The sequence below is a fragment of the Ctenocephalides felis genome, unplaced genomic scaffold (genome assembly GCF_003426905.1).
Source record: "Ctenocephalides felis isolate EL2017-DRISC unplaced genomic scaffold, ASM342690v1 CF-g0.4_SCAFFOLD_01993, whole genome shotgun sequence".
Taxonomy (NCBI): Eukaryota; Metazoa; Arthropoda; class Insecta; order Siphonaptera; family Pulicidae; genus Ctenocephalides; species Ctenocephalides felis.
This window is the reverse complement of record NW_020538147.1, coordinates 1-15,040: the sequence shown is the minus strand read 5'-3', so window position 1 is coordinate 15,040 and position 15,040 is coordinate 1. Positions and strand designations below refer to the sequence as shown.

The 15,040-nt window shown below is 31.2% G+C and overlaps 1 protein-coding gene across 1 annotated transcript; it reads left to right on the top strand.

The window, feature by feature from the left end:
- Positions 1 to 2,613: 2,613 nt before the first annotated feature.
- On the top strand, positions 2,614 to 14,712 carry LOC113380274 (spectrin alpha chain-like). Its single transcript, XM_026619626.1, has 14 exons — positions 2,614 to 2,688; positions 4,391 to 4,586; positions 4,729 to 4,902; positions 4,977 to 5,112; positions 6,564 to 6,670; positions 6,939 to 7,151; positions 7,223 to 7,472; positions 8,358 to 8,635; positions 8,718 to 8,999; positions 10,387 to 10,665; positions 11,995 to 12,223; positions 13,439 to 13,633; positions 13,705 to 14,010; positions 14,319 to 14,712. Exons 2-14 carry the CDS (start codon positions 4,500 to 4,502, stop codon positions 14,702 to 14,704), a joined length of 2,922 nt encoding a protein of 973 aa, XP_026475411.1. The 5' UTR covers positions 2,614 to 2,688; positions 4,391 to 4,499; the 3' UTR covers positions 14,705 to 14,712.
- The last annotated feature ends 328 nt before the right edge of the window (positions 14,713 to 15,040 follow it).

Genomic DNA, 15,040 nt, shown 5'->3' with positions numbered 1-15,040 from the left:
TTTTCGCATTCACTCTTACGTACATTACCATAACTTCTCTTGATACAATACTCAAGATATTTTTCCTGTACCACCTTTTCTTCTCAACCACATTTGGATATCCTGGATATCCATTAAGATTTTGTCGCCTTTCCCATCAGTATACAACTTGTTCTTCTCCTCAACCTCTCCTGAAATTGTGTATAGTAAAACATCTTTAAATTTATATTAAATCGTGTACCTTCGGTAAGAATCTGAAGAAGCGACTCCGATGACTCCGGTTCGGTAGAATGCATTTTTAGAAGGGCCAATTCGATTTCATCCGTTACTTCTTTTTGCAGGAAACTTCCTGGAATCCCACCAGGTTTTATAGAGTTGCTCATCGTGGACCAAATTTATTTCTGTAATAATTGAATTAAATATTTTTATTTTTGTATGTATGGCGATAGAGTTTCTGATTTTAATAAACATCCAAAACTAGTGGCGCATGGCATCGTGTTTTAAGGCAAATTTGAATAAAGATGCAATTTTCTTTTAGAACTATGAAAAAATCGATTTTTGAAATTGTTTAAATTTTTTAAAATGGAAATTGAAAAAATGGACCTTTTTGAAAAATTTGTTCCTTTTTTCAAAGTAATCCCTCATACATTAGCAGCGTAGAAACGAAATATCGAAGCGCGTGTGCGCCGCGTCGCAGTCTAATGGATAAACATTGGTACGGAACCCATAGAAAAGTGAACAAAATTTGTTTTTATTATTAAAATATCTATAAAATATGTGATAATTTGATGTGCATATATCTAATCATCTTTTATGGCCACCAAATGGCATTTTTTTCACTTTTTTTAGTAGTACTCTGAAACCGCCAGACCTGCTTTTTCAAAAATTTCACCAGTTCTTGAAAATAACATAAATAGTTTTTTGAATTATTAAAATCAGACGCTCCGTTTTTCTTAATACAATGAATTACTATTCTTGGCACTTTTTGCGGCTCGACCTGCCTTTGCCAAAAACTAATCAGCGCGTCAAGCTTGCCTTAAGGCACTTTGATTTATTAACTTCCCTTAGGGTAAGTTATAGTAATCGCAAAAAAATCGAAAATGAAATTTTTTGCATATCTTTACGTTTCAAAGGTTTCTGAACACTTTGGCACACCTTAGAAAAAATGAATGTATGTGTGTGTGTTTGTGCCGATACAAATTTTCGTCGGCGATTTCGGGAACAAGGTTCAACCGATTTCAATTATTCGAAAAAAAATTCGATTCCTATTGATAAGGAGACATGCTGATTAGTTTTAGGCAAAGGCAGGTCTAGCCGTTACGGAGATACGAAGCAAAAAGTGCTAAAAACGGTAAATCAGTTTTCAAGAGAAACGGAGCGTTTGATTTGAATTCAAAAAACATTTTACTTGTATTGATAAGATGAAAAACTGTTTAACTTTTTGGGAAGGCAGGTCTAGCGGGTTCGGAGATCTAGTAAAAAAAGTAAAAAAAAAAAAAGCATTTTGGCGGTCAAAAATGATCATTAGACATACGCACATCATATCAGATATTTTATGGAGATTTTAATAATACATATAAATTTTTATATTTCTACGGTTTCCGTAACATCGTTTCTCCGTTAGACGGCGACGCGGCGCTTACGCGCTTCAGTATTTCGTCTCTATGCTGCTAAAGCAGCGCGATTGCTTTGAAAAAAAAGTTCGAAATTTCCAAAATATTTCAAAATAAATAATACATTTATTTCCAAAAAAGTCAATTTCTTTTCAAAAGTCTTAAATTTCTCAAAAAAGAATATATAATAGAGAAATATTTTCTAGAAAAATCAAAATTTTTCAAAGCTAAAAAAAATTGATTTAAAAAAAATGGATGTGAAAATTGGTATAGGAGTTCCAGCAATTTATTTAACCCACGATGCCATACACCACTAGTTTATATTTTTATTAAGGCGTTTTTACTATCAGATAAATTGTTAAACAAATGACAATTATATTATTGCATATTAATTATTAAATATATAAATATATAATATATATTATTACCTGATCAGCACAATGTCGAACAATCTAAATCACTTTGAATTAATAAATCACTAATAGAATAATAACTTTATTTCGGAAATACTGAATACTCAATGCAAAAATCGTAAAACATCTTCTAAGATATTCATTTGTTGAAAAATGTTTTGATCTTCATTTGTTAATTAATCGATTAAATAAATTTTAAATCATGAAGGCTGTACTAAGATTATCGTTCATCTTTTATTTTAAAATATAGACTAGGTGCAAGTGGCATTTTACCCTAAAGCAAGTTACATGACTTCCCGAAGCTTAGAAAAAATTCTCATATTTTTTTCGATTCATCTATTTATTCGGTTATATAATTTTTACGTATACTTTGCACTTGTATTTAAATTACTCATAAAACGATAACCAAGAATTTATGTTATCATAAATAACATATAGATAAAAATTCATATCTAAATTATTAAGAATATATATTATCAGTCAACAGTAACAAATAAAATCAATTAGTACTTCATAATATCAATCACCTTTATTTTATAAAATTAATCACTTTTATTCTTCAAAGTTTATTACAACAATTTAATTTTATTAAGTTAGTAAGTGTAAACTAACTGTGGAAATAAATAGCAAATGACAAATTGTGAGTTTAATAATGGAATAACATTATATAATACTTAAATGAGGTAATATTATATAATATAATTAAATATGTTATTCTTGAAGTAATTTTTATTCTATTACTATAGACGGATTTTATTAAAATATTTATTACTTAAGTTTGTTTTGAACCTATTATCGTTATTAATGTTAATATTCTAATGTAATGTTAATGAATCCTCTTAAATATTAAAAAAATCGTTTTTTTTTAAATAAATAGCAATAAGTATAAGTTTGATAATACAAAATCCATACCTACTTAAATAAAAAAATAATGAAACTAAAATTACATTTTTATTATATTTATTTTTCAGCTTCTTGTTATTAACAATAAAAAAATATATTGTTTTTAATATAAATAAAATAATAAACTAGAAGTTAAATAATACAGTTATGTTACTTAGTCACGTGATCAACAAAATAAATTTACAATGTACTAAGTTCTTTTAGAAAATTCCTATTTGTTGCATTTAATAAACAATGTGATGAAAATTATTTTAATAATTATTAATAATAACTTTATACTATTTTTTACGCTCCCAATTGTATTATTGATAATGTTTCAAATAGTTCAAAAATTTCTAATTCATATCCTTTATTTTTTAAAAAAGAAATAGAATTTTTTTTAAAAAAAATAGCATTTTTTAAAATTTCTTAATTTTTTTAAAAATAATAGAAAAAGATTCAGCAAATTTTCTAAGGTGACAATTTCTAAAAATATTGTTTTTAGATGATGCATTTCTATGTTTTCAAATAAAATTTACAACTCCTAATGATGTTGTTCACAAGATAAATTTTAACGATTGTAACTGATGTTATATTGGCGAAAGTTCACAATATATTTACAAAAGAATATTTGTAATTCAAAAAATCCTAATCAATACAAAACTTTGTTTTCGGAACATATTATTAGTTCAAATCAGGGCTTCTTAAACTATGGGTCGCGACTCCAAATGGAGTCGCGTGGAAAAATTTTGAGGTCGCGAGGGATTTTAATGACAAATATTTATTCATTTTATAACATTATGTCTTGGTTTTTGTATGTTCTCAATAAATTCTTAACCTGTATATTTTTATATGTGTATGTATATTTTTACAAAATAAATAAATCTTTTAAAAATATTAATTTAATTTTTTATATGTGTGGGGTCGCCAAGAAACTCGCAATCGTAAATGGGGTCGCGAAGGACAAAAGTTTAAGAATCCCTGGTTTAATTCATACCTAATTCTAAAAATACTAAAATGCCATTATAAATAAATTAATTAATTATTATTATTATAAGTAAATTAGCTGAATGTACTGTATGTATAGCTTGCTAAGTACAATAAAACAAAAACAAAAATGGATAAAGAAAAAAATTGTGGCCTTAGTATATATGTTGAATCTTTTTCTTTTATTTTAAACGCTCTTTCTGTAAATAAAGGTAATTATGCCCTTTCAGTACCTGATAGTTATCATAATATTATCAATTATTTTTACAAAATAACATCTAAATTCTACTTGTGAACTTCTATGTAATTTCTTTCCAATATTTGTTAACTTTTTCAATCTATTGTTCATAGACATTACATCACATGAACTGCTCCGCGATTGTCGTCGGCAATGTTCGCTCAGACATATGACGTCACATACCCTTCTATGCATTACTTATATTTAATATTTTATATTTTTTATACTTTGTTTCACATTCGTTTGTTTTTTTATTAATTATTACTTTTCTCTTACAGAAGGGTCAGACCCCAACACAAATTGCACTAAGGAGATTTTTCAAAAGAAACACATTTGAACGAACGATTGTCTTTTAAACAGCAAGTTTCGAATAAGAAGGCCCCCATCATGAGTGGCACAGAGCCCATAGCCTCTACTATTAAGGAGGTCAGGATTTTGGAGAGCGCCGAAGACATCCAGGAAAGAAGAGAACAGGTAAAAATATTATTTTAAAAAATAACTACATTATTTAATCAGTGGGAAGTTACTGGAAATGATTACAAATTTAGCCCTCTACTTTAAAATAGTATTTTTAAAAATACCATTCCATATTTATTTATTTATCTTTTATTCTCAGGTGCTGAGTCGTTATGGTGAGTTCAAGAAGGAAGCTCGTAACAAGCGTGAGAAATTGGAGGATTCTCGAAGATTCCAATATTTCAAGAGAGACTCCGATGAACTGGAAAGCTGGATTCACGAAAAACTGCAGGCTGCTTCCGATGAAAGCTACAAAGATCCCACCAATTTGCAGGTATATACACGAAGAGAAAGTTTAAATGTAATGTTGAAATTCTTACTATAATGTTCCTTCGTTATTATTATTAGGCTAAGATCCAGAAACACCAGGCTTTCGAAGCTGAAGTAGCTGCTCACAGCAATGCTATTGTTGTCCTGGACAACACTGGCACTGAAATGATCAGCCAGGGACATTTTGCTTCTGATACTATTCGTAACAGACTAGGTAATAATAATAAAATAAATTAGACTTTGGTAATATATATATATATATATATATATATTATATATATATATATATATATATATACATATATATATATTTGAATAGTCTTGAATTTGATGTTGATATACGTGGTCTGTTCAAAAAGTACCCGGAATTACTAATAATTAAATTTCGCGGGTCTGGAGTGTCTGATTGTCAAAATTTTTTTTTTATTGTGTTGGTATACATGCCCCTAAAGTATGATGAAATTTTCAGCTATATTCACTGTTTACTTTGTCTGTGGTAGTCGCTAAGGTTCGACGTGTTTTTCTGAGCTCGGCGATTTTTACAATGGAAGAATTGAAAAGTCAAAGAATTTGTATTAAATTTTGCGTAAAAAATGAAATAAAGTGTTGCAAAGTGCAAAAATTCACCAGATATGGCTCCGTGTGACTTTTTCCTATTCCCAAAGTTGAAGAGACCCATGAAAGGACGGCGGTTTTCCTCGATTGAAGAAAATCGCTGAGAGTGCTCAAGGACATATCAAAAAGTGAATATCAAGGGTGCTTCGAAAATTGGAAAAAACGCTGGCATAAGTGTATATATCTGGGGGGGACTACTTTGAAGGGGACCACATTAATGTAGACGAATAAATAAATATTTTTTTTGAAAAAACGAAAATTCCGGGTACTTTTTGAACAGACCACGTATATGTTTAATATTCGGGCGTAACATCAATAAAAGTAGTATGAGAGTTTTTTTAAATGTTTATTTATTTAAAATCCATACGTTTCGGCTAGCATCTTAGCCATCTGAATAGTGGTAATCAAATTAACTATAAAAAATTGAAACTAAATAATTTATATGAACGGAAATTTCATGAAAAAACAATAATAATAATAATAGTAATAAAACACTTACAATTTTGTATCCTAATATAGCATATGAAACCATTATTAATCCATGGTATGAGTATGTGCACATTGATAAGATATGTATTTTTTAACACAAACTTCACAAACATCGGAAATGTCACATTTCTCTCAAAAGCAGTTTTTAGCATGTGTTGATATTTTTTGGAAAATTTAAAAAGCGATGGGATTTTGTTATTTTTTAAGAAATTTTAAGAACTCCATATCAGTGTGTTTAAGTCTTGTGTAGTCGTAACATCTACAAATATCCTCCAAAAAATCGAGTGTTTTTAACAAAAAAAATATAAATTATTACAGAATAAACCTGATGATGGAACGTATCTTGTTCCGAAACGTCGTTATTAAACATCTTCAAAAAACAAATTGTTTTTCATTATTGGATTTACTGTTCGGAAAAGAAACAATCAATATATTGAAAAAATCCAGGACTTATCCATTGAATATATATATATATATATATATATACACCTTTCAACATCTGTTATAATATCAAGTTGTGGTTTTAACTGGTTATTGATATATTTTATTTTTATTTGATAGATGAATTACATCGCTTGTGGGAATTGCTGTTGTCCAAGTTGGCTGAGAAGGGAATGAAATTACAACAGGCTTTGGTTCTTGTACAATTCTTGAGACATTGTGGAGAGGTTTGTATAAATTATATTTGATAATAAGCAGTCCGAAGTCCGAAAGCAGGTCCATGGTGTAAGAGCACCACAAATCAAAGATTCTCTTTTCCTCCCTTTTTTATTATTTCCATTACCATTATTCACTTTTTATGCACTTGATGCATTTTCCTTTCCAGAGGACGTTTACATTTTGAGGAAAATCTGTGAAGGATCTTTTATAACCATTTATAACAATAGATTAATAAGAAATTGTATATGTACATTATAAAATTCTTTTTTTTCTTAGGTTTTGTTTTGGGTCCATGACAAAGAAGCCTTCGTTACAGCTGAAGAGTTCGGTTCAGATTTGGAACACGTCGAAGTTTTGCAAAGAAAATTCGATGAATTCCAAAAGGACATGGCATCTCAAGAATATCGTTTTGCTGAAGTAAACGATATGGCTGATAGACTCGTTTTGGAAGGACATCCCGAAAGAGACACCATTTTGAAGAAGAAAGAAGTAAGTTGAATAATATTGAAACTTCACCATAATCAATAAACTTTTACGATTTAATATTTGTTGTTCTTTAGGAGTTGAATGAAGCCTGGCAACGCCTTAAACAGCTGGCTCTGATGAGACAAGAGAAGCTCTTTGGGGCTCATGAGATCCAACGCTTTAACAGAGATGCTGATGAGACTGTAGCCTGGATTTCAGAGAAGGATGTTGTTTTATCTTCGGATGATTATGGAAAAGACTTGGCCAGCGTGCAGACTTTGCAAAGAAAGCATGAGGGAGTTGAGAGAGATTTGGCGGCTTTGGAAGATAAAGTTTCTACTTTGGGTATGTTGAATTTTGACATATTTTTTATGGCAAAACAAGGTTTGGCAGGTCAGCTAGTATATATATATATATACTAGCAAACCCGACGAACTCCGTTTCGCCACCAGATGGTTTCGTGAGAAAGATGAAGAAATTTTTTGTTTGTTTTATATTTGAAAAGGAAAAATTTGATTTTATTACACAACAGTAATGAATTTATTTCGATTACGAAAATGAAGTGTTTTTTAGTAAAACTTATCTAAGTAAATGAAAGTGAATCCGCAAATTATCCGTTTTATTGAAGTGCTCTTTGGTAAACCACATTTTTTGTTTTTTGGTCTGACGTTAACACAAACAAAGCGGATGGTTTTCCAACTCGTGAACAGGCAACGTATAACTGCCCATGTGAAAAACAATGATTTTCTAAATAATCTATTTGAAATTTATCCCGCAAACACTAAGCGATTGGCCTTGCGACTTGTTATTGCGAACGCAAGGCGAACTGGAAATTGCAATCGTTTTAAGTCAAACGGAAGACCAGTCGGAATCATTGGTATGTCACCAAATCGCCAGCAATTTTTGATTGAGTGGTGAAATTCAGTGCGTGTACATCATTATTCTTTGCGGAAAGAATTGTTTGTTGACTTGACCAAGTATAATTCTGATAATTCTCACTAATGTCATTACTCGAATTTTTAATTACGGTGCGTGAAGTTCCAGCAATTTGCATTAAGGCACGATGCACCACTAATTTTTTATCTATAAATCTTGCGGAGCCCGAGACCTTTACAACGAATGCACAATTGTCGAAATCGATCTGTACGTTCTGGAGTTATTTCGTCAGGAAGAAAACCCGACTTATTTTTATACATATAGAAGATTACTAGTTTGTATTTTTTTTTTCAGGTGATGAAGCCCAACGTCTCTGCTCAATTCATGCTGATCACAGTGAGCAAACAAAATCCAAGCAGAAGGAAATTGAAGATTACTGGCAGAGTCTCACTGCTAAGGCCAAGGAACGTAAGAAGAAGTTGGACGAATCTTATTTCTTGCACAGATTCCTGGCTGATTTCAGAGACTTGATTTCCTGGATTAATGGTATGCGTGCTGTCATTTTGGCTGATGAGCTCGCTAAGGACGTTGCTGGAGCTGAAGCTTTGTTGGAACGTCATCAGGAACATAAGGTAAAGGAATTAAATTACCAAAATATTAAGAATAAGAATTCTTGATGTATTATTCAGTATGTATTATTTTTTTTTATTCTAGGGTGAAATTGATGCCCGTGAAGACAGTTTCCGTAGCACTTTAGATGCCGGTTCCAAGCTTTTAGATCGAGAACATTATGCCTCAGGTGAAGTCCAAGAAAAATTAGGAGCCCTAACCGATGCCAAGGCTTCTCTTCTAGCTTTGTGGGAGGAACGTAGAGTTTTATATGAACAGTGTATGGATTTGCAACTGTTCTATCGTGATACAGAACAAGCTGACACCTGGATGGCTAAACAAGAAGCATTCTTGGCTAATGAGGACTTGGGAGATTCATTGGATTCGGTAAGATAATGGACTCTAATTATATTATAGTTTTTTTCTCATTTTTTTAACATCCCGTAGGGTAAGTTATAGTAATCGCAAAAAAATCGAAAATGAAAATTTTTATATTTCTTTATGTTTTAGTGGTTTCTGAACATTTTGACATACCTTAGAAAAAATTGATAAATTATCTGATATTTTATATAGAATTTAATAATATGTACATCTTTTGTGCCATTTTTTTTGGGTTCTGTACCAAGATTTTCAATTTTAAAATTCACTCATATGGTTTAAACAAATGTCCTCCACATTTTTGACAGTATGGAATAACCGCGATTTGTATGATTGAAAAATCATTCGGTTCGTATCCGATCGCAAGGCGTTTTTGCAAAAGGCACGTCTAGCCGTTTCTGAGGTATGGAGCGCAAAGAGTGCATAAATGGTCATGCAGTTTTTGAGAAAGCGGATCATCCGATTAGACTAAATCAAAACACCTGATGCTTTCAAAAAAAATTTTCGTAGTTTAGAAAATTTTTCAAAAAAAATTCAAGATTTTCCAAAAAAATTTAAAGTTTCAAAAAATTCAAATTTTCTAAATTTTTCATGATTTTCAAAAAAAATCTAAATTTTGGAAAATATCCAAATTTGAAAAAAGTCGATTTCTTACTAAAAATTGAGAACATTTCAAATTTTTCGAATTTTTTCATGATTTTCAAAAAAAATCTAAATTTTGGAAATTTGAAAAAAGTCGATTTCTTACAAAAAATTGAGAACATTTCGAAATTTTCGAAATTTTCATCATTTTCAAAAAAAATCTAAATTTTGAAAAATATCCAAATTTGAAGAAAGTCGATTTCTTACAAAAATTGAGAACATTTCAAAATTTTCGAAATTTTCCATCATTTTCAAAAAAAATCTAAATTCAAAATTTTCGAAATTTTTCATTATCTTCAAAAAATATCCAAATTTAAAAAAAGTCGATTTCTTACAAAAAAATAAGAACATTTCAAAATTTTCAAAAAAAAATCGAATATTTTTACAAGAATTTTCATATTCTCAAAAAATTTAAAAAAAATCGAATTTTTCCAAAAATTTCGAACCATTAAAATATTTTCAAAATTTTGAAAAAGTCTTGAAATCAAATTTTTAACAAAATTGAACACATTTCTTGTAAACATACACATAAGTTGTTTGTAGAATACGCTCGTCGCCCAATTTAATATACACTTATAAACTTACAGTATGTAAAAATTTAAAATCTATTTAAAATTATTTAATACAACTATTGATTATTTTCAATCCTCAAATATTTAATTATTCAATTATCAATTTGCCTTAAGGCACGATGCCATGCACCACTAGTTATACATTTATCCTATTTGTTTTAATTTCATTCATCTTCCTTCAGGTGGAAGCGTTAATCAAGAAGCACGAAGACTTTGAAAAGAGTCTTGCGGCACAAGAAGAGAAAATCAAAGCTCTTGATGAGTTTGCCAGCAAATTGATCGAAGGAGAACATTATTCAGCTGAAGATGTAGCCGATAGAAGAAAGATGCTATTGGCAAGAAGATCAGCTCTCTTGGAGAAATCTGCACATCGTCGTGGTCTACTTGAAGATTCATTCAGACTGCAACAATTTGAAAGGGATTGCGACGAGACTAAGGGATGGATTAATGAGAAAATCAAGGTAAAGATAATGTATATTTTTTATATCTTCATAATAAATAATAAATCATCTTATATATAAAAATGAATCGCAAAATGTGTTGATAAGCGCATAACTCGACAACGCCTGGACCAACTTGGCCGATTCTTTTTTTAAAATGTTAGTTGAAATCCAAGGATGGTTCTTACGGCGAGAAAAAATCGAATAATTGCAGGGAAAACCCTAAAAACAGCTCTTTTCTTTTTCTCATACAAACGTTTCCTAACTTAAACGTAGAATTAATTTGAGCTTTATTGCTATTATATAAAGTTCATATTAAATTACAAGCACTCACTGTATACTCCTTCCAAACGATTATGCGGATTTTGATGAATCTTTCTGAAGTTTGTTACGGAAATTTTCTAGGATGTATGTGATTATAAAGTACTGGGATGTATGCGCAATATTGTAGAAATAAATGGAAAAAATTGTAAGAAACGACATGTCATTGTTTGCATTGAAAACAAATGAAAACTATCATCTGCCTAAAATTTCAATTTACTTATGAACCTAGACAATATTAGAATGTGTATAATAAATTTATGATTATGAATAAAAAAATGAAATATCTATATTATTATTGCTAAAAAGCAGCTGAGATAAAAAAAAAAAAAAATAATATGAAATACAGTATATGTATGGCAGATTGAATAATACACATATGAACAGGATATGACAAATTAATTCACTTAAAATATGAAATTAAGTATTAATCAGGGCCGGTCCTACCTTTAATGCGATACATGCGAAAAATACGAGCGCACGCCTTAGGGGGCGCCAACACAAGATTCGGATATTAAATTTTCAATATAGTGTTTTATTTTTTCAATATATAATTTCTTTGCATCTTTTACTAATCTTTCCACAATATTTTTAAAATTAGTAAAAATGTCACTTTAGAACAACAAATGGGAAAGTAAAGATGAATACATACAATTCGGCACTCACGATATTAATTAGGAGAAGTTTAAGATGCAATTTTGGATATCTTAAATAATAAAAAATTAAATTAATTTAATTCAACATGAAGTACCAGTGTTATGTTATGGTTATGGTTATGTTATACCGTTTAAAAGAGTTTAATTTCCAATATAGTGTGGGAATTGAGACTCATCATTTTATTTAAGGCAGTTCCACCTTTAACATCGCTCATATTATAAATGTATATGCATTTTGGCGTGAAGAGTAATTTAAAAAATAATTATTATTTTTCGGTAAACGGTAAATATTAGTATATTATATTAAAAAATTGTAGATATGGGTACAGGACAACATCCATTGCTAATAAATTTGTTTTATGTTTGTTTTCAGTTTGCAACTGATGACAGCTATTTGGATCCAACCAATATCAATGGCAAAGTCCAAAAACATCAAAACTTTGAACAAGAACTGAATGCCAACAAATCTCGTATGGAAGACATCACCAATACTGGACACAGCTTAATAGAAGCAAACCATTATGCTGCTCCTCAAATCGAAGCCAGGATGAGTGAAATTGCAGGATTGTGGGAAGCTCTGGTTAATGCCACCGATAAGAAAGGTAAGCTGGTGATAGAAATACTAAACTAGTTGGTTTGGTATTTAGCCTTGAGGCAAGTTACATGAACTTCCCGATATGTGTAAATAATCGACTTAATCAAAAAAAAAAAAATGTAAATAATATACTTCATCAATCCTACTTTAAAAAAAAACGATAATAATTTTAGCAAAGTTTGACGAATTTTTAAAATTAAACTACTTGTCGTAAGGGCGTAATATTACAGTAAGTTCTATAAGACCATGATATATATAGCCAAAAAAAGTTCCATGAAAATCGGCTTAAATTTTTTTTTTCAACATTTAATTACAAGATAACGGCTCGGTAGATTTTCACCTAAAACTATCAGTATCATTCCCAACTAATGTCTTTCGAACAGTTTTTGATTTTTTAAAATCGGTTCGGTAGGATGAGGTTAAATGTGGACGAACAGTTTACAAATTTTTTCAACAGTTAATTACAAGAAAACGGCTCGGTAGATTTCACTAAAAACTAATCAGTACCATTCCCAACTAATATCTTTCGAACAGTTTTTGATTTTTTAAAATCGGTTCGGTAGGATGAGCTTAAATGTGGAAAAGTTAACACTTTTTTTTAAATGCAAAGAAACGGCTTGGCAGATCGTCACACAAAACTGACAAACCATAGTCCTCACCGAAATACATCAAATAGTTTTAAATTTCTAAAATCGGCTCAGGCGTTTTTGAGAAAACGTCGATCAAAGGTCTAATTTGACAAATGCCAAAAAAACAATACAATTTTTGCAAACTTCACGAATTTTTTAAAGCTGACGTTTCTTTCGAACGATTTTGAATTTTCAAAATTGATTCATAACGGCGGGCTAAAACGTGGACGAAAAAATTTTCACTTTTCTGCAATTTACAAAGAAACGGCCGCGATCGCCGCACAAAACTCAGAGACGATAGTCCTCATCGAGATACATCAATGGCTTTTAAAATTTTTGAAATCGGTCCAGCCGTTTTGGAGAAAACGTCGATTTACGGCAAAAAATCTGTTCACACACACATACACACACACACATACACACACACACATACTTTTTCAAATTTGGTCTCATTCGATTCAGAATGGCTTGAAACGTCGAGAAAACATAAAATTAGCGATTCGGATTTTTTGATGAAAACATAAACTTCTCCTTCGGGAAGTTAATAGGAGTAATATTTTCCGGGGATTATAACACTTTTGTTTTTTTTTTAGGATGTAAATTGCAAGAGGCTTCTCAACAACAACAATTCAACCGTACAATTGAAGATGTCGAGCTCTGGTTGTCCGAAATTGAAGGCCAACTGTTGTCTGAAGACTACGGCAAAGATTTGACCAGTGTCCAGAACTTGCAGAAGAAGCACGCTTTGCTTGAGGCTGATGTAGGAGCTCACAATGACAGAATTGATGGTAGGATATCACATTAATAAATAAGCCAAAGTGTATGTTTTACAAAAAAGATTCATTTATTTTTTCTCTAGGAATCAAGTTATCAGCTGGTCAATTTGTCGAAGGTGGCCACTTCGACGCGGACAATATTCGCGCAAAAGAAGTGGCTCTGGCTGAAAGATACGAGGCCCTGCATGCACCCATGGCTCAACGCAAAAAGCGTCTCCTGGACAGCTTACAGGCTCAACAATTGTTTAGAGATTTAGATGATGAAGCTGCTTGGATCAGAGAAAAGGAACCAGTTGCTGCATCTACTAACCGGGGACGTGACTTGATTGGCGTGCAGAATTTGATGAAAAAACATCAAGCTGTTTTGGCTGAAATTAATAATCACGAAGGTAGGAAGAATCATTTAAATAAATAACGTAAAATAGTTCTTACAAGTTGCTCTTGGTAAGTTAAAAGAGAAAATACTAAAAGTATGTTTTCTGTTTTAACTTTCTGTAGGGTAAAATAAGTTTGTCGTTCAATTTAAACCACTAATAAATTTACAGTATGTATTTATAATAAATAATCTATTTGAAATTATTTAAAACAACTATTATTTTTATTCCTCGAATATTTAATTATGGTACGGGAAGTTCCAGCAATTTGCCTTAAGGCTCGATGCCCTGCACCAAGAGTTAATTTGAGTCATTTCCCTTAGCTCGTATGGCTGCAGTTCTTGTTGCCGGAGCCCAAATGATTGATGAACAGCATTTTGCTGCTCCTGAAATCAAACAGCGAATGGATCAACTGGAAGAGCAATGGAACCAGCTCAAGGAAAAGGCTTTGAAACGCAAACAGGACCTCGAAGATTCCCTACAAGCCCATCAATACTTTGCTGATGCAAACGAGGCCGAATCCTGGATGAGGGAGAAGGAACCAATCGTCTGCAATCAGGATTATGGTAAAGATGAGGATAGTTCTGAAGCGCTCTTGAAGAAACACGAAGCTTTGGTCAGCGATTTGGAGGCTTTTGGAAATACTATTGAGGGATTGAAGGAGCAGGCTGCTAATTGCAGAGTAAGTGTAGTAATGAATAAAAATTAATTGTATTAGCTGGTAGTATTTGTTAATTAGTCCAGTCATTTGGTGCAAAAAAAGGTGTTGCCGGTACAGTACTCCGGGAATTCTGAAAAATGGTAATCTTATAGATTTCGAGGTGCTCTTTACGAAAATCAACTTGCCACCTCAAATTTGAACGGCAAGTTGCCGCCATATTGGAAAAAATTGCGTCAAACAACAACTTTTTAAAATATCTCCTTTCTGGCTGAGTCTACGATAAAGTATCTATGTACGAATTAAACTAGATTAAATTTCCTACAATTCCTTAGATAACCGTTTTTTTGTAAAATTGATAGTTTGAGAGTAAGGCCGCCTCAATGG